The following is a 20,656-nucleotide window of genomic DNA, read 5'->3' on the forward strand; positions in this document are numbered from 1 at the left end:
ACACAACAAAATGTTTTCTTCATCATCAAAGTTTATTCAAATAAATACAGCTTTCTTACAATAATTACTTTTTTTTTTCCTTCTCCTTTTGTTTACACATCAATTAAAAAAAAAAAAAAACATTAAATTACATGTATTACAACAGAGCAATAACTAATTTAAAAATAGCTTTCAACATGGTAGCCATTTCAAGATTTTGCAGTTACTGTGGAAAATACAAAAAGGCTTCTACTTGCAAGATATTTACATTGTATAAAATATTTAAACACCTAACACTAGTAATAAATAATATTTTATTACATAAAACATAGACAACAGCACCAATTTATCCAATGAAAAAATAATCCAACCAAACAAATCACATTTTTGATGTGGTTGCACTTTCTGGTTCGCTGCCTTCACCACACTCAGGATTCTCTTCCTTCTGCGATTGCACAGGGACGACAAACTTCCTGTGTTCCGACTCCATCAGGGCTTTCAGATCATCCTGACAAGCATAATAATTTTGTTTAATGATGTAAGTTATGATAACTCAGTACAATATTCATCAGAGAAGCACAAAAACTCAAAATATTTCCAAGCCTGGGTTCACAAATATGCAGTCCCAAAAATTAATGATGGGTGAATACGGATAATATCCGATGCTGATCAAATTACAGATATATTTCTTTAACCATCCCACAACTAATACAAAACCCATTGTATTATTTTTGTAAATAATCACAGAGAAAGTCTCCACAAATTCAATATTTGAAAAAAAATTATTTTTTAAAAGAATTTTTTAGGTAGATGGAAAACAAAAAGTACTTCTTTACATAACATTTGTGCATGGCACAACACACATCTCTCCTAACTAAAGCAGTACTGCACTGTGTGTATCAGTTGTTTATATTAAGGAAGGCGACCATTTAATACATTTTTTTTGGTTTGTTGATTGTCTCACTTTAATTGTTGGTGCTACCTTTAGCCTCGGGTTACATTGAAAATAATTGCATTTGTAGATATTTTCATTTCATGGTATTCTATTAACAAGTTATAAACAAGATGACTTTTCCAATAAACATATGTATAAGTGTGGTACCGCATATCGACATAAGGTAAGTGCACCGGTACTCGTCACTGCTCCAATGGTCGTCACTAGCAACTTCAAATGTAAATAATAGAGAAGTAGCTCAATATATCGCCAACTTAAATATTGACAAAAATTTGGTTGACTTTCTAGCTGAAATTACCACAATAGTTTTCGGAACAAACACTATTTTCAATCAAAAAAAGTCCGTGCATCAAAAGTTCGTAGAGCAGTGAAGATAAATAGGGGAATTCCTATAATAAAACACTAAGGAGGCAAGTGCACATTTTTACTTCTAATTCTGTAATTTTTCATGTTTATTCGTGATGTTTTGTGCTGAATATGTTGGTTAAATGTTCTTGAAGAGGCAAAAGTGTTTATTTTAAAAAAAATTGTTTTCTTTGTATGATTTAGTTAGGGTGACGAAAACTGGATCAATAAAAACCTTGTATTGCTAGTGTTCGTCATACCTGACGAGCACTGGTACATTTAATATTTTATTTAAAGTTGTGCTAAGTTACACCCTAGAGTTCTTAAATAATATTGGTTCTTTGTTGTTGATAGGCAAATAACATTATTATGATCAGATCCAGTAGTCGTCACCTATGATGACTTCCGATGCATGTTTATGACGACTTCTGGGTCGGACATTACTTTACTTTATTGATTGCAGAAATTGTGTAGGCATTGTTGTTTACATTAATTTAGGGGTCATTCGATATATATTTTGACATTAATAAGTTAATTAAACATTATAATGTGTCTCATTCTTTAATTACAGGGCAAAATGCCAAAACGGAAAATACTGTTGTATGAAAAGTCAGCCATAGAAGCTGCTCTTAAAGATGTAGCGAATGGTATGAGTATAAAACGAGCAGCGGAAAAAAATAGTGTGCCAAGAAACACATTGTCCGATAAACACAAAGGCAAATCGCCCTTGGGTAGGAAGATGGGCCCCAATTCATTTTTTAAATTTTACTTCTGATACCGCATAACATGCTATGTTATGTTGCAGCAACGAATTGAGTCGTATTGCGTGCGCGTACAGTATGACGTTGCGTAAATAATAATAAATAGAATATAAACAATTAACAATATCTGATAATTAAACCGTTTTTGTTAACCAAGAAACATTTAATCTCATTAGAGTGGCTTTATTATATTATCTCTTAAGATAAGAACCAAAAAAACGTGAAAATACGCAATAGTGAAAAACAAAAACATACATATTCTAATTTGTAAAAAAATACTTTGTTACATTGTTTCTGTTCCAATCTCAAACTTTGTCTACACACATAATACCTTTAATTAACAGTAAAAAACTTGGACGAGGAATTTCCAAATTATACTTTACTTAACAAACAAACATCGTTCTTTGTAACGCTAATTCATCGAATATGTGCGCGCATGCGTAATACATACGAAAAATGCGAGTAACAAAATGCAGCCGTGTGTAACGTTTCGTTACTCGTTAATAGAAGGCGCACCCGTTACTTAGTACCGAATACATACGGTTTGCTACAGCTCTATATATTTTCATGTTAGTTGTGCTGTCCCTCTTTGTTCCGTGAGTGCTGTAAGTAAATTCAAAATTTAATGAGGATTATTCATTATATTACTAAACGATCTTTATGAATTGCCATTTTGATGTTTAAAATATAGTACCAAATAACATTTGAAGCCCAAATAGTACAATACTATCATTCTGGATCCATGAATTAAAACTAATACAGCCGAAATTGCACATGACGACTACTGGCACAAACATGTGACGAACACTGGCAAACACGAAAATTTGCATGACGACTACTGGCTCGAAATCACACTTTTTTCAAAATTATAAATCTACAAAGATAATTTGCTTTTATCGAATAGTGTTGGATAGCATTGTAGAGTAAAGTTTGAGGTTAAAAACAAACATGTTGGGGGCAGTAATACACCTACGAGGTTATGTACACAATTTTTTTTTTCTAAAACTCTTCTTAGCATGACGACTACTGGTACATTTACCTTAACTTAAATTTCAAGATTTAAGTTACGAAAAGTTTGTGTCTACTAATTCACAGGATCTAAAATAATGAAAAAATTGTAGTAATTGAACAGATTGGCAAAATCTGAATGGCCGAAATTGTACTCTCATCATGTTAAGTATCAGTTGGAAAAGATTATATAAGAAATCTGGAACATTGGGAATATCTGATTAAAAAGATCCTATAAAAATTTTTTGAATTGAGATTTTTGCCCCATAAAGTATTTTTCATAAACTCATAATCAAAAATTTTGGGGTCACATTATATTCAGTCTCAGAATTTTCAGGTAGATACGGTAATTAACACACAAATATTAACTAAGAACGCTGAAAATTTGTAAAACATGTCGTTTAATGAACCTGCAGAAAGTAATCAATAATGAAATGTTTGATCTCGGTGAAGCGAACTCACCTCCCAACCGAGCTTGTCAGCGAGCAGTTGGCAGCCCTCGTCGCAGTCGCCCAGCCAGGCGACGTCGCGGGTGTTCTCCTCCGAGTCGTAGTCCAGCCCCCCGGGGACCCCCAGCAACTTCATCAGCCTGTCCCTCTTGCCGGCTTTATCCCGGTTGATCAGCAGCCGCGGCACACTTGGTTCCACTCTGCACACAGGAGCGACGGTTCAGGGTACCTACGCACACCACTTCATGCAGGGGTACTGCAGCTAGAGAAACCAGTTCGGAAGTCAATCCAAGACTCCCTTTTGCTGGAGGCTTAGTATAGTATACTTCTGCCATGCGCCCAAACCTACACAGATTCTGTTACTGTTGTGATAATCCCCATTTTTATATTCAGTTATAACCAATTTCAGAGCTAGTGTTTTGACTGGACATACAGCAGGTTAGTTCCAAGACGAATGCCAATTATCTTGAATGCAGTTAAGATTGTTCCGCGACATCCAAAATTTTAGAGAAGCCTTGAACACTTCCACAATGCCAAATCATGATTTTCACCCTGTTCAATGATCAGTGATGGGTAAATTTCGCAGATTGACTAGGAAACAGAATAAACAAACTCAAACCACTCATTAAAAAAAATTGCTTGTCTGTAAAGTCGGTTTACGGACGATAGTTTAACGTGACGTCATAACAAAACATTGATGCAATGATTGATCCAGAAGAAAAGGAAATATATTCGGCCTGAGACTGAGCCGTAATAGGTTTTTGCAACCAAACCATTTAGGCATTAAAAATATTATATTCTTTGTGGAAGAAATTTTTTTAAAATGTTTCTATCTTTTGTATGATAAAATCTACCTCTGCATACTTTTATGAATAAAATTGAATCATTTTTATTAAACTATCACTATTTTTTAGGGATACAAAGGAGTGAAATGAAATCTACAATTTAATTGATAAATGTACTTTTATTTGCATTAATTAATTCAAATATATTTATTACTTTTGAAATGTTGCGTGCGCCGTATTTATTTTTACAAGTACAAAAAAAAATTTCATAGCTGCAGAGATTTGAACCAACAACCTCTAGATTGGAAGTTTGTGACGCTGACCGCATGGCCACAAAACCACACTTAAGTAATGATTGTTTCAGATGATATATATATTTATAAAAATTTTTGTTCACGGTAGGGGAATATTATTATTTCGTTTTTGTAACACGATTTTATAACAAATACACATCCCAAATACACCAAACTTATTTATAATGTGTTACAATATTTTTTAAAACATTGTGCTAAAGATCCCGGGTGTAATTTGAATATTCAACATTACTTTTAAATAACCGTACCGATTGTGCTGAAAATCGGTGGACGATCGTTAAATTACATAATATTAATAATTCAAACGACGAAAATATGATTGAATAGTCAAATCGTTGGTTGTTTCAATCGAGTGGAAGAGAGATGCCACGCATGCGTACAATGAGCAAACAGGGCACATCCGTAATGGGACACTTTTTCGGGCGTGCAGCCTGCATTCATCGATTTATTTGACGTTGTCACGTCAAAAAAATGCCATTTACGCACCTGGACCTCAAAATAGCTGTTACATAGTCTAAAACATTAGACTCATTACAGACTGGGAATGATAATGAGACAATGCATGCCCAAATATCAAGTCAACGGGAGTGCCAGTCATAGCTTGTAAGTAGTGTAAGTGCTAACAATCTATTTATTTTACACCCACTTATGCTACATGGTGAATCTTCTGCGGGAAAACTCTTACGTGTCCACAAGGGAAGCAAACGGCTGCACGACGAGAGAAGAGCCCAGTATTATGAGCAAGTCACACTTCCTGAAGTCAGACTTGAGGTTTTTGAAGAATTTTTCTGGGAGATTTTCCTTGAAGAAGACTATATCTGGCTTGACCACCTCGTTGCACTCGGTGCACGTTGGGACGTTGTCTGCGAAGATTTGCTCTGCACAAAGCCATCAGGAGCATATTCTATTATATAGCAACCATCCACAAAAAAAAAAAAAAATACACAGGAAGATTTATATTTGTCACAGTGAAATGCCAATACCTAAATCCACCATTTTGTTGTTGTTAAATTTTAGTTCATAAATGTAAAATTACAACAGCTGCAAATCCATGATTTTTTTTGGTATGACAAAATGTCTTTCTACACACATTTTGTTTTTTACTTTGATGTTTCCCATATTAGTAACAAAACTTGGAATAAAAACTTTACCGTTTTAACTCAAAACAGTTGCATTATTTAAACATTTTGAGCACTCTGAACTTGCTGTGTGACAAAAAGAGGCAGATAAAAATGCCCTTACTTATCCAAGTCTCTCTTTTACATTAGTTTTTACTGACTAAAACATGTAATAATTCTATTGCAAACAACCAATGTACAGTTTGCGCTTTTAATCCGGCACTTCCTATTGGTTGTGCGTATTCTGTAATCCAGCAATGATCGAACCACCCACATTGAATTTTTCCAGTAGATTCCTGTTTTTTTCTTTTACCAGGTTACATACTACGTTTGAACAGTATTAAAACTGTGTTCAAACCGTGTATAGCCATAGAGCTGTTTATTCCAATTAATTTTAAATATAATTGCACTCAAAGCTTGAAAATTAAAAATTCACTAACTTTTCCAGGTTTTCCAGATCTGAATCCAGTTTTCCTTATCTGCCAAAATCAAATAATCCCACGGCCCACTTGATATTGCTTTCCGGAAGAAAAGAGGTTGTGTCACCTTAGCAAAATTAATGCTTTTAGATAGTCAAATGTGTTTATAAACAATTACTACCAATTCACCTAAAAATATAGAATGTAGACTATCAAACCTGCGTGTAAAAATGCATTATTAAGTTAACTCCTTTGCATTTACAGTAAAAAGCCGAGGTTTTAAAGAAAAAGAAAATTCAAACAAATTTCATGATTAAAGGTTTAAGCATTTTTTCAGGTGCCTAAATATTGGTGGAGTCAGTATTTTCAGTTTAATTTTATTGTCACAAAAACAAATCCCAGAAATATTTGGTGATTTGCTGATTTCCCTGACTTATACAGTTATTCCCAGATCATTTTAATTTCACCGTTTTCTGTTTTCTATACTTGTAGCAACCCTGATTGTATATTAATTTTTTCTTTGGTATTCCCCTAAAGCAATAATGACATCCGATAATACGGCATGGCAGTGGTCCTTAAAATGCTGGATTACAGACCTTTTACTGTGGTATGTTTGCACTTCTACTTCACACTGTTCCAGTCACAATGTACTTACAAATTCCTCAACGTCATGACAAACTGTTTACATAGTAACAAAAACCCTCGAATTTATACACAAAGTGATGTTTCTTACATCACACTATGAGGCACACCACAGAATTCACCTCATATTCCATAAAATATGACTATGCTAAAAATACTTAGTTCACTAACATTGAAACAAAGACTGAATTTAAATACAATACGCATTACACAGTCAATGGGTTTGCAATACATTTTGTCTAACCATTTCGTATGAATGACCAGACAAAACATTCATTCCCAGACATAAAAAATTTCCTATATCAATTTTTTTCCAGGTTTTCCTGATTCTGGAGACCTTACAAAGGTGGAAGGGCAGAAGAATGAGCTGAGAGGTGATAGTTTCTTGCCTGAAGTGAGTGTGTGTAGGAACAGTATGGACTAATTATAATTACAAAATTCTGGGGTGCCATAAAACCACAACATGACTACCTTTGAAATATCAATGTTTTATTAACATTTATGGTTTTCATTAAGTTCTGCACAACTTGGTATCATTTGACTCACGTCACAATGTCAATTTGTCATTCAAAACAAATTAGTACTGCATGAACAGTTTCGATAATTTTTCACACCCAAGACATTGAAAAATTAGTTATTTTGCATCAATGTGGCTTATTAGCATATATATAAAATTTCTAGCAATTGGGGGACCAAATGGCTTAAAATTTGGTTAATTTTCAACTCTAGCAAAATATTTAATTACAGTAAAACTTTGATTAACAGTCACTTGTTTACCCATCTGTTTGTTATCCATCATCATCTAAAAAAAAGCATTAGTATAATCATACAGACATCTATAAAATTACAGTAATAGGTATATGTTTATACTTATGTACATATGTACACTATTACTAGAGACCTGCAAAATTCGCGGTTTCGATGGCCTTCAGGATAGACTGCACATACCCCTGTACACTCGGGCAAATAACGCAAGTTCATTGGCTGCTGACTTGTAAGTTGTCTCAGCTGGTTTGTCTGTGATTCGATCCTTCTTTGGTTGAGGGATTATAACTGGTTGAGATTCGTCCAGATGAACAGCAAGCCAATAGAAAAATTATCTAAGAGGTATATGTGTTTGAATTCTAGCCTATCACCGAATGAATCCGCGATTTTTGCAGGTGTCTAACTATTACAATACATTTCTTAATACTCTTGCATGTATTGAAGTTTATAATGATTGTTTTGTAAAATTAAATACAATAAGTGTATATTATGACCTGTTCAAGTATTTTATTTTCATTTTCATACCGCAGTGAAATCATGTTATTGTAAATGAAGATTAGTGATTTCTGTGATCCATCTCAGCCCTGGTCCGGATGGTGACGGTTAATCAATGTTTTACTGTACCTACGAAAGAGTGTTAACACATTGTAAGATTGCTGCACCTTTCATCCACTCGAGCGAGTATTTTTTCTTGCAGCCCAAGCAGTGAGAAGTGTGGAATGTGCCGTGAGCTTCTATCAGCTTGTCGTCGGGAACACCAGCAACCCTTTCCAGCGCGTCTATGTTCTAAAACACCATCACAATGCAAACAAGACATATAATTTACACCCATTGTTACACAGCAGTTAGAAATACTTTATCGGAAAACGTTCAACTCGGCCAACTGGTCACATGTATTCTGAATATGTTCCCATCAGGGTTGCATCTCATTTGATCTCACTGGTTTTGCAAGAACTGCGTATGGGTCCCATCTATAATTTTGGGCATAAAAATCTAACTTTCACTGCAAGTGTGGCCCTCGAATATGGGTCACACCATACATCTAAATATGTGCTATGTCTTTAACAAGTTGAAACAAAAATAATTCTTGTGGACTCGACTCATCCCGTGTACTGATAAATCCACAGACTATTACCAAGACAAAAGTACTTGACTTACTTTTCCTCTTTCTTTACTCAAAGTTCTGAAGCTAAATATATAAACACACTTAAAGAGATGATAACATGTGAGAAAAATGAATAATGCAAATTCGACCCTGAAACTCTGTGATGAAGTGCTCATTCCCCCCCCCCCCCCCCCCTCCCTTTTTAAAAAATTCTTAATCAGTAATGTAAAAAACATCTTATTATCCACTGTATGCCTGCAATTACACAGAGAAGAAAATATTACGATGGTTTTGGCAAATGATTACTGATATAAAACTTCAGGCAGACGAACAAACGTGCCAAGGCTCTGGATGTGTTTCCGCCCTCCATGCCTGCTCACACACCTGTGTGTAGTGTCGCAGCAGGAGGCCCTTCTCATGCAGCAGACGGATGAAGTAGTGGCTCTTGGTTGGCCGAAAGCTGCCGGGGAACAACTCCTTCGCCAGGGCGAAGAACGGCTGCGGTTTGGCCTTGAAGAAGTCGATGTCGAAGATGGCCTCAGGCTCCGGCAGCTCGTACTTCTGGAGGTTGTGGTACAGTCCGACGCTAGGAGAGCGGAAGTCTGGGATGCCAGCGGCTGCAAGGGGAGTTACAGCTCCTACACATCCGCAGAGATGTGGCGAGCAGGGCCGGTGCAATGTATATTGGCGCCCTAGGCGAAAAATCGTAATTGCCTCCCCCAACCCCCCGGCCGGACACCCAAAAAAAAAATTGTCCGTGCCTCAAAATACATCACGTAAGCCTAATATTTTGTCAACAATCAAATGTAAGCAGGCTTGTGTTTTTTTCTTCTTTTTTACTTATTACAAATCATAAACAGGTCACCGTGGACTTTCAATAATTACTTATATCAATATAAACATTGCAAACTGTTACAAATATTCATTTTCATCTAGTTTCAATAATCGTTAAACATATTGTATCAGCTGTTATGTGTCGTGCTGCGCTGCCCCCAGCTACTTGGCGGCCTAGGCGGTTGCCTAGTTCGCCTGTGTGGACGGGCCGGCCCTGGTGGCGAGACACATTTATCAAAGTAAAACACCAAAGTTTTGTTCTGCAATAAGCTTTTTGAAGTTTCAAAGTATTAATCAGGGTTTCCCACATTCTTACTTAGGATGATTACCCTGAGTTTTACCTCTTTTTCCTGTGGAACCAAACATTATTTCTCTGTATCATAGGAAAAAAAATTTAGCTACAGATGAATTGTTAAATTAACCATAAAATCTTTTCCCCTACAACACACATTTTTCACTGTTATCATTTACAGCAATGCTGCCAGTATTTGATGTAACCACTACATTGGATCAAACTTTGAAGGGAAAAAAAGTCACTTGATTGTGACAAGATGAATGACTATCGAGATTTGATTTGAATCATTACATCAATACACAGTTGACTCATTGATTGTTTATGTTATATTTCACAATGATGAAAACAGACACGTTTAAAAGAAACATGAATTTCTGATCAAAATACAGACTGGTTTTAAGCCACTACATGTGATAACTATAATTTTATTAGGCTTCTGCGAGCAGAAGATTTTCACTTCGAGTCGAGCTCGAGCGAGTTTGCTAAAATACTCGCGAGTATCGAGTCGAGTTCGAGTTTTTTTTCTTCAGTTTATTGCACATAAATAAATTTACTGTGATGGAGTAATAAAATGTGAGAACTTTTGAGAAAAATATGGAAATAAAAAAAGAAACCATTATCATTGTTAGCCTACTAAATAGATAGACCTACATTAGAGGTCTGCGAGCCTAAGAATTTTACTTTGAGCCAAGCTCGAGCGAGCCTACTTGAAAGTTCTCGAAGCTTGAGCTTTTGTGATACAGTTACACTTTTGGGAAATTATTTTTACCTTAAACTTAGTAGGTATAATGTTTGAATAAAGTATTAAAATGAAGTGGGCTTATTAATTTTGGGTAACTATTTACAGAGTGCTTTTATAATTTGCACTGCTAGGAAAAAAAACATGTTTTCCATTGAATCTAACCTGTTTCCATTGGTTCATTAGTAACTGATATCATCCAACTAACATAACCACAGTTTACAAGTACGTATATGTTTGTGTAAATGTAACATAACTTTGGAATAATTTCATCCTTGTCAATTTTTCTGGAGTCCTTACTGAGCTTCAACTAACTGAGCACCAAAAATCATGTTGTTTGAAAAGTACATTCACATTGTTTCAACATTTCCACTTTTCGGCACAAAAATTCTGAGAGAGATTGTCATAGAGTATTAAATTCTGTTCTTCAATCTATCATGCAGAAAAATAATTTGTTCTGCACGTTCAGGAGTTAAATTAGCTCTACGATTGGAGATGGTGTTTACAGCAGATGAGAAGCATCTCTCGCTGGCAACCTGTGTGGCTGGAATGCTTTAGTAAAATTGTTGGTAAATATGTAGAGTCGCGGTATATGCGGAAAAAAAATGCTAAAATTCCGAAAATACTTTTATTCTATGCTCTTTCACTTCCTCTTTTCAAATCAACCGGCGGAGATAAGAAATTCCAAATACTTTAGGAATATCGAATTTTTTAATTTTCATCACAATACCTGGGTATTCATGCGGCGATCACCATTGTTTCTGGTTTACGAGTATCTATTATGTTTCTTATTGGATAATTTTGTCACGTGACAGTTCCGTGATTGGCCAGTATTCAAATGAACCAATACGTGATTATTTATTTATTTATTAATCCGTCGGAGGTATCGCGACGTAGGTGAACGACTACATCATTTCCTTCTAATGGCAAAGGAAATGTACCCGCCTCCAACTTAGGTGGGTTTTTAACGTTTCTAATTTTAAAGTCTTATTTTTTATTTGGATATTGTCCGGGTTTGTTAGGTCAGGTCAGTTACATTATAAATACTTTAAAACTAAAGAAGACGAACCATTGAAATTAATTCACATTATTTTTTATGTCCGCTTAGTTTGAAAGTATTAATAATGTAACTGACCTGACCTAATCGACCATTTTATTTATTACGCATTCACGAACACACGGCAAAATAACAAAAATTGCGTCGGTCTAATAGTTGTACAGGTGTTGTATTGCAAAATTAAAAAATTCTATATCTCCTAAAGTATTTGGAATTTCTTATCTCCGCCGGTTGATTTGAAAAGAGGAAGTGAAAGAGCATAGAATAAAAGTATTTTCGGTTTTTTAGCATTTTTTTTTCGCATATACCGTTACTCTACATATTTACCAAATTGTTTAACCTCAAAATTAGTGTCAAATATCTGTAACTTGTCATTAAGTTTAATCAATTTAAAGTAATAAAAATAGAAGCATTTTACTTAATTCAATTTACACTTGCAAAAAAAACTTACGCGCAATAAACCTACATGGAAATTAAAGTCTTTTTCAATGTCCTGTAGTCTGAAATATGTTTACTCATGTCATCAAATGTAGAGCTGTACTGAAGAAGCCGATTTTGCCAATATTTAGTTGAATCGGCATTTCTGCCAACTTCCAATACTCTTGTTAATTTTCGGCCGATATTACTGAAAAACGAAAGAGACTGCCATAACCTAAAAATCCACGAGTACCCTTTTCACTTTTCGTAGTAGTACTGCATTCTTTCAGATCGCATTATTTCTTAGCAACATGTGCCAACCGTACATATCAAGATTTAACATCCTTTTTTTTTAATATGTCCTAAATAAATACATTACCATCACGGTAAATACACATCTCGGTTATTACGGCAACTATAGTGCAAATGTGGTAACTATCATGCTTCTGCAGTAGTTATGGTATCCACAAAGAATCTTTAGTTCTTTTTATGGTAATTATCTTAAGATAACTATTGGAATTGTACTGTAGTTATGGTACATCATCCATATTTCTTCGTAAGTTGTTGTTCATTTGTCTTTTCTTCATATTTATATTTACGTGCGCCATTACTGGCAGGAACTTTCATAAAAATTTTAAACGGGACTTTATATCACACATTTTATGGCGTAAATGATGAGACCCCGGACAATTTAAACGCTTTTTACAGTAAAATGCGGGAAATGTTTCCGCATAAAGTGGGAAATACTTCCGCATAAAGCAGGAAAGTGATACATTAAAACTATGCGGAAAATTATAGAAGTAAAAAAAATTCATCACGGAAATTCGTAAATCCCGGGTACGTAAAAATGATGTGTTCATGTATACGGTCGATCATGTTACATTATAAAGTAAAGGATAATAGTGTTGTAAGACTTTTATTCCCTTATAATGAGAGTCTTTTTTTTTCTATAGGTAGAGTGCAAGAAAAGCTCGCTCGAATTTCGAGTTGTTGAAAAGCCACGAGCTCGAGTTCGAGTATTACTAAAAAACTCGACTCGAAACTCGAATTTCGAGTACTCGCAGGTGTCTAAATTTTATCCATTTCCCTAGTTTTCAAAGTTTTGAAGGGTCGTTAAAACACCGTCCCTCCAATGATTGCAAAATGAATTCTTCTTAACCTCACCATTTAGCTAAACAAAAAATTACTGCCATTGATTTACTTCTTCTTCTGTTTGTTAGGAGTTAGGAACATTTCAGAGTACGTACATGAATGAATTGCTCAGGATATCGACTCGAGGTGACACACTGAAAATATTATGATGGAGCATTGAAGAAACAAATAGAGGAAATGGGAGTAGCTTGAGAAAACCCACTGGCAATGGTAACATACACCACATTCCCCAATGGCAAAAAAATCCAAGTGTGATAAGGCAGAGGATAAAAAAACCATACTGCCTTGGTGGAAGGTAATACAATTTAATCACTCAACCACCAAGGCCCATAATTAGTTTAACATTTTAAGGCATCAAGTAACTATTAATTAAAACAGTGTCTAGTGGAGCGTAGAAAAAAAAATTAAGGAAAAAAAAATCATATGAGACGTGACAAGCAAATTTGGTTCAATGCTTACATGTTGATATTCCAGCGCCTGCCATGGTGATTATGTTAAGTGCTCTCTTATCCTTTATGTAATTGGCTATGCCGTCTAGAGACACATCATCCAGAACCTGAAAGAGAGATGACTGGAGGAGAATCACATTTCAAGACCACTGGGAAAACAAACTGACATTCCGTCCATTATGAAAGTGTTCGAGCAGTTTTGCATCTAGGATAATGCTACGCACTAATTAAGTACAACTACAACTCTGGAGTGAAGTGGCACAGTAGTAGGAAACTAAGCTGGCATTCTGGAGGACTCTTGTTCGAATCCTTATACGCCCATTCTGATATCGGTTTTCCACGTTTCACAATCAGTTTGTACATTGCACTACATGTTCACCATTCAATGGGTGATTACTAGAAGATTTTACAGTTTTATTTTTCTAAAAGCCGTTTTGTAATACTCCACCAGAATAGCGGTAGAATTTATGCTGGATCTTTAGGATAAATGATTTGAAATAAATTTGTCTAAATCAGATACATTCAGAAAAGTACAAATAAATTAGCGAGCATTTTTTATTTCAAAGTAATTAAAAAAGAGATGCACAATAAAACAAATTTATTAAATTCATTTTTCTGATCCATGCACTTTGGTACAATTTTTTGTCTGGATATACCTAACGATTATCCTTGAATTTCCAATATTAAAAGATTATTTTTTTTATGATTCAAATTAAGTTTTAGTTAAATGCTACTTAATTCCATGATATAAGTTACATTTCTGTGCTAGATGTTGTATTAACATGCATTTCGGTGTTATGCTGTATTTTGACATGCTTTTCGATGTTATTTCAGTTTTATCGCAATTCGCTATATAATTTTGTCCCTAGAGATTACATTGGTCGAGTTCACTTGCTATTACCTTTGAATATATATACTGTATAGAAGTCGCCAGCCCAGGTTAAAATTTCTAATACGGTTTTGAGGTAGTTGGTTAATTCACCGCCGCAATCGCCACCATCTCTAGGGCATCGACTTGTGGTGGTCCCTAGCGGACAAGTGTCGAACTCTTCAAACACCCCTTCCCCCTCCCGTTGAACGACCTTGAGCTGCAGTGAATGATAGGTGGGGGGTGCGGGGAATGACAGCGGGCGACAGTGCTGCGCCCTAACGGGTAAATAACAACTAAGACGATACAGGGCGCTACGGCAGCGCACTGCAGCGGTGAAGTTCCCAAGCTGCTCATCATATGCTTTTGAAAAACGTAGAGTAAATCCTATCCACTCGCGACTTCTATACAGTATATATATTCAAAGCTATTACATGCCACATAATCAACTAGCGGCTCAAATCCCTCAATGTAATCATTATGATTCGTTAATTCAATGCTTGCTCTTCATGTGTTAGATTTACATACAGTGGCAACTATTGTTCAAATATGTATCTGTTAAAAGTAATCACATTGTATTGCTGTAAAAATTTTATTCAGCTGGTATGTAAGTTTTCATAGCAATTGAGTAAACGCTGAGTGCATTATAATTTTTTGTTATAAAACTGAAATTGTATACATATGCAATAAGTTAGCTAGTAAGTTAAGTAAATGAATTTGAAAATTAGGACATACCACAGACCAAACTAATTGAAAAAACTGTACCAACATAGAACTAAACAAACAGAACTACTGATGACACAAACAAACACCAAATTCTTAATCACTCTGAATATTCTAGTAGTCCTGAGCCAATACAATTTTGAAACCCACCTTAACAGTTTTTTCTTTAACATCTCCTTCAGCGGTAGCGTCATCTAGGCCTAGTTTCTGCTGCACCAAAAGACGAATTTTTTCAATATCTTCATCACTGTCACTCTCGGAAGACATGATACCATCACAGGGTCCACTTTTATCACCTGAGGACATAAATAGAAGAGAACAAGAATTATTAAAGAAAAGAAAACAAAATACAGTGTCTGAGAAGCTGTAGGCAATTACATAACTATAACTTTTTTTTTTTTACCAGAAGCAATATCAACATATATGAGATTACTGAAGGTAACAATAAAGGTAAGGGTTTAAATAAATAAATAAATACTTAATTAAATAGATAAATAAGGACTGATTGTCCAATCAACATCAAGGTCAATAGATGTGATGACACGACAATGATGGACAGTAAAATTCTTACGTTGTGGATTTTCCGTAAATTCATAATAAAATTACGAAAATACCCCTTTTGAATATTAAGTGTTCCTCTATTTACCCTGTAACTGATGTATACAAGGAATTATCATTACATGTATCAGACGTAATAATTCCTATTTGCACGTCAGGTTACGTGCGACAGCACGTAATATGTCAGCATTTCGTGCTTCCATTCTGCTAAAGAAAATCCCTGTCAAGGGTTGACGCTTGAGTTTGGATGCACAGTAGGGGCTCACAAACTTTTTTTATTTACGTTCCTGTGAGTCACAACATCCGAATACAAAATATACAAGTTCTTACATAGGGAAAACCACAGGTTCGGCAACACAATTAAAGAACAACATGGTGACAGCTGCTTCGTTACATAGGCTATCTTGAGATTGTCTCGGGCTGCGCCCTTCTGAGCCCGATGTGCCACCACCTCTCCCCTTAAACGCTGCGAGCCCCCTCCTTCCAACCCCACCCCCCACAACCGCCCGCCGAAGTGTGTGTGTGCGTGTGTGTGTCGGCCTGCGCCCACTGGAGTGACGTCAGTGCTCCGCTGCCGAGAGTTGCCGAGCGAGGACGAACGGTCGGTGAGTCGCGAGCGCTGCGAGAGGAAGGAGGTTTTTCAGTGATACAGGGGGGAAACGGGCCTCGCCACACACGGGCTATGTCGCGGCCCTGAGAACAGAGTAGCCGGGTCCACATGCCCATTATACATGTGGTGGCACCCTAAACTTCAACGAACACTTCAACCCCCATTGCGGTAGCAACCTAACGTGACCTATAAAAGGTCATTTCTCAGAAACCAGTAGGAATTCAGAAACAGTGTTTTCAGGGTAAAACTTTTCAGGGAAACAACTTAAATAACAAAAAAAAAAACTATTTTCAAAATTTTATTGTTTTATCACGTGACGTTAAGAATTTTATCAAGTGCACTGACTGAATGAAAGGGTGCGGTAAACAGGAATACTCTGAGTAAAACCCATCAGCCCACAGCAAAGTAGACCAAATACAGGTGTGATCTGGCCGGAATTAAAAATCTGTATTGCCTTGGGTGGTAGGTGTGCCATCTGACCGTTCTGTCACAACCATGGCCTCTGGTAGATTTTAAAGTTACACTGTTATGTACAAAGATTTATGGTGAACAGATCACTATTATAGTGGAATACAAACCACTTAAGCACCAACACAGTGCTCTGTAAATTTCTAGTTAAGCTGCTGGTAAAGAAAATATGTATATTTACATAAGTGGTGTTTTTTTAACAATACAGAATATCTATTTAAACCTATAAAAAAAACAGCATTTAACTTAGAAATTCCAACTGGATTCTGAGAAACTTAACATGTATAGGCCTATGTATTAACGTAGAATACCAATAATAACGCCATGTTCAACTATGTGTGTGGCTATCTGTTTAGCTACTACGTACTTGTATCAAGTGTGATGTTTTATTTAATATGAAAATAGTCTCGATAGGTAATCAAGTGACATAAAGTGATAACTGCAGCAATTTTCAAATCCTGTAATGTAAATGAAGTTATGTAAAATTTATGTTGTGCTGCTTAATAGCATAACTAAGACTGTTTTTCATGACAAGATTGTCCTGATTCTGTTGTCACTGCACTTCTGTTTTCTTGATACTAGCTGCAACTTGACTTTGTGGGTCTCTCGAGATGCTTAGGAATATAGCATAGCCAAATTGTGTTAAAAACGACAGCGACTTTAATGTCATTACATTACAGCCACAGCCAATATGGTTTTCTACCCTAATTTTTTTCCCATTTCAAGTTAATGTTGAAGAATTAAAACATTAAAGAAAAATATTCACTTGATGCACCACAAGTATAAATGCTTTGCAAGACAATTAAATGTTACAAACCTGGCCTCTTTTCTCAAAACCACAAAAAAGTTTGGTAGAAATTTAAAAAAAAAATTTATTTGGGAATTTTTTTTTTGCGTAAGCCTCTAAACTAGATTTTTAGCCAGTGCTTATATAATGGATAATACAGGTGTATGGAATAAAGCTTCCGACACTAACCACACAATTATGTTGCCTCAGCTATCATGGTATAGGACCCTAGATACTAGCCAACTGTGGAGTCAGCTGCCTTGATACTGCTGGATGTCTGATCACCTTCGGAATGAATGTGATGAGCAGCGAGAATCGGAAGAGGCAAAATTATGTTTTTATTGGAAACTGAAGCACCCTTGAAGCACACAACAGCAAAATAAAATTAAGCCAGGATCTCTGACTACCTTAATGAAGAATGACTGGCTTTAGTGCTCAACCTATGTCTCTCAGCTCAATATCCAAACACCAATTATTAAATTAAAAAATAACTGAGCATGGTAGCTAAATGATCCGAAAAGTAAAGCAGACTATATACAAGCAGGGTAAAAGATGCAAAGTAATTGAATAGAATGCTAATGGGGAGAGAAGAAGTGAGAGTGAAAAAGGAGGACTCCTTGCCACCGGGTGGAAGCACAATCGCAAGTGAAATACATAGTCAAACCAATAAAAAAATTTAAAAAATTATATATTCATCAAAAAGTTTCTAATAGTTTCAAAAAATATAAAACCTCACCTGTAGCTCTATCAGCAGCCATCTTTTTCCAAACCACACAAAATGGAATACGCTATTAATTTTAAATATTTTACTACTCAATAACCATGGATACAAACAAAATTTTATGATATAAAAAATAACACAACATTACACCAAATATATCAACAGACCCAAAAAAAAAATAACATTGGTCACCTTCCGTTTCAAGTTTATAACTACGGTTTCCAAAATTATTGGAATGGTCCTTACGGAGCATGTGAAGCCAAGCAAACCTGACCGTAGTGAGGCAACGCCTGGACATGTTCTCTTCTCAATATATCAATAATAAGATCCACTCGACACCTTTTATGGATTCAAACAAAAATAATAATAATTAAATATGGTGTAAAAACCTTATACCCCTCAAGCCCTTAACATTGTTATGGCTTGGTTACTGCTGAAACTAATATTGCATCATTAGGCTGTTATCAAATTTACTATTTGCAGGATAGTATCAAATATTTTATTATGACCTCCTACAATTTCGAATACGATCGAATTCGGTGAATAGAACGCATGAGAGGTTGAATGTGTACAATGTCTAAATTTATAATACTATGTATAACAAATTCTGGGAGCAAAACGAGTCGCCATATCGAACACACTTTTATTTGTAATATTCTGTCAGTGTCAGTAATTTGAGTTAGCCTGCTAGTTGTATTTATCAAGCTCGAAATGGTACTCGAAAGTACTATGATATGGTGAGTTCAGTATCAATGCTTTAGATAGTTATGCAAGTAATAGGTAGTTAATTACCTATTCAGATTAGTACGTTATCCCGAAATAAAGTGAATGCCATAATTTTAGGTTATGTGCTGACGAAGCAGTTTATATTGTGGTTGTGTTTGAGCGCACACAAAGCCGCATTTGTCGGTATAATTTATTGTTTTCATCTGATTTGTAACAATTTTTTTTTTTGTTGTATAATGTGGGCTTTTTAACTTCAAATTGGTTTCCTTTCGTTTGGTATTAATTTCTCTAAAATTATCTAGAACTAATAAAGACGTTTCGCTAAAACAAAACAAAAATATTTATTAATGGTTTTGATTTTTTATAAAAATTGAATTTTTTTTCATTTAGTTGGGATGTGCAGCTAAAACCACTTCTTTGAACTTAGAATTTTTTTTTCTGAATTCATAATGTACACCTTAAATTGGGCTTTTGCCCGGTGGCAAGGAGTCCCCCTTCCCTTCTTTTTCTATTTCACCCTACCATTCCCTGCAGCTTCCTCTATATAAGTTATTCGCACCTCTCCCCTCCAACACCCTCTCCAAGCCTAGTCCACTCCCGCCCTATCCTCACCAGAAACGAGTGCTTCTCTCATTCCGTTCTGCTCCACTTCTTCAGTATCTTCCACTCGTGTTCCTCCTCACTCTGAATCCACCTCTGTGCAACCTATCTTCTAACATCCTCCTTGTTACATATTGTGAACAGTCTCACCAGACTTTCGACCCACCTCCTTCCCTGTAATGTTTCCCGAATCAGCTCCTCGATCATCACTGAAAGTCAATGTGTGTCTCCCTCTTCCCCTTCTTGCCCACATAAACTCATTACCCATCTTGCTGCCCTGCACTGTACCCTTTCCAGCTATTTTAGTTTTGTTACCAGGTCCCAATTTGCTGCTGCATACTCCTACATCATTCTCACCAACATGGAGTATGCCTTTGTTGGTTAAAGTTCTGTATCACGTATCCAAGTTTATCCCTTCATCCTGATGGCATGATCCTGTATACATTAATCCTGCACGTTAAAACATCCTAGATATCACAAAAAACTTGTGATATAACAAGGCATTATGATTGCAAAAAGTGTACGAAAGAAAAAAATTTCCACAATACCTGACATATTTTGATTGTGCTGTGATATTATAGTTTTAGTTATGTCCAGGATCTTTCGACGTACTAAACTAAAACAGCAAGCATTATGTACCATACTATCAATTTATACATGATATGCCTTCAAGATCAGGGGATAAACTTGTGTATGTGATACAGAGTAATTACCCCTTTGTCGTCCTCCTTTCTGTTCCCTTCAAAGTTCGTTTAAGTAACCCCATTGCCCTCATTCCCTTTTGAAACACGCTGGACCTGTTTCCACTATCCTAGATTGCTCTGCAGTCACCCCCAGGAACTACTCCTCTGCCGCTTGTATCTCCTGCCCCTTCCAACAAAGGAGTACTTCCCTTACTACCTTCATTCTACTCTTTAAACCTCACTTTAGTTTTATTTACATTTATTCCTGTGCCATTTGTCCGACTAGCACACCAGCTTTATCATATCACCTTTCAGGTGGCCCTC

The 20,656-nt window shown here is 35.8% G+C and overlaps 2 protein-coding genes across 5 annotated transcripts in view; one reads left to right on the forward strand and one right to left on the reverse strand.

The window, feature by feature from the left end:
- LOC134535969 (NAD-dependent protein deacetylase sirtuin-2-like) lies at positions 1-18,824 on the reverse strand. Of its 3 annotated transcripts, none has more exons than XM_063375432.1 (8): positions 18,570-18,824; positions 15,330-15,475; positions 13,599-13,695; positions 9,030-9,262; positions 8,203-8,326; positions 5,282-5,474; positions 3,511-3,697; positions 1-487 (listed from the first exon to the last, which is right to left on the reverse strand). In XM_063375432.1, exons 1-8 carry the CDS (start codon positions 18,619-18,621, stop codon positions 359-361), a joined length of 1,161 nt encoding a protein of 386 aa, XP_063231502.1. In that variant the 5' UTR covers positions 18,622-18,824; the 3' UTR covers positions 1-358. The 3 variants fall into 3 exon arrangements, with proteins under 3 accessions (XP_063231502.1, XP_063231501.1, XP_063231503.1); XM_063375431.1 differs by having other exon boundaries at positions 18,516-18,793; XM_063375433.1 differs by having other exon boundaries at positions 2-487; positions 18,339-18,608.
- The window catches only part of LOC134535967 (26S proteasome non-ATPase regulatory subunit 4), a 17,902-nt gene continuing 16,023 nt past the window's right edge, over positions 18,778-20,656 (forward strand). Inside the window, exon 1 of one of the 2 annotated variants that reach the window (XM_063375430.1) lies at positions 18,778-19,060. In XM_063375430.1, coding sequence (XP_063231500.1) covers positions 19,035-19,060 — 26 coding nt within the window. In that variant the 5' untranslated portion in view covers positions 18,778-19,034. The remainder of the gene's footprint in view (positions 19,061-20,656) is intronic. The other variant, XM_063375429.1, reaches the window with a different exon arrangement.

The sequence above is a fragment of the Bacillus rossius genome, chromosome 10, assembly GCF_032445375.1.
Source record: "Bacillus rossius redtenbacheri isolate Brsri chromosome 10, Brsri_v3, whole genome shotgun sequence".
Taxonomy (NCBI): Eukaryota; Metazoa; Arthropoda; class Insecta; order Phasmatodea; family Bacillidae; genus Bacillus; species Bacillus rossius.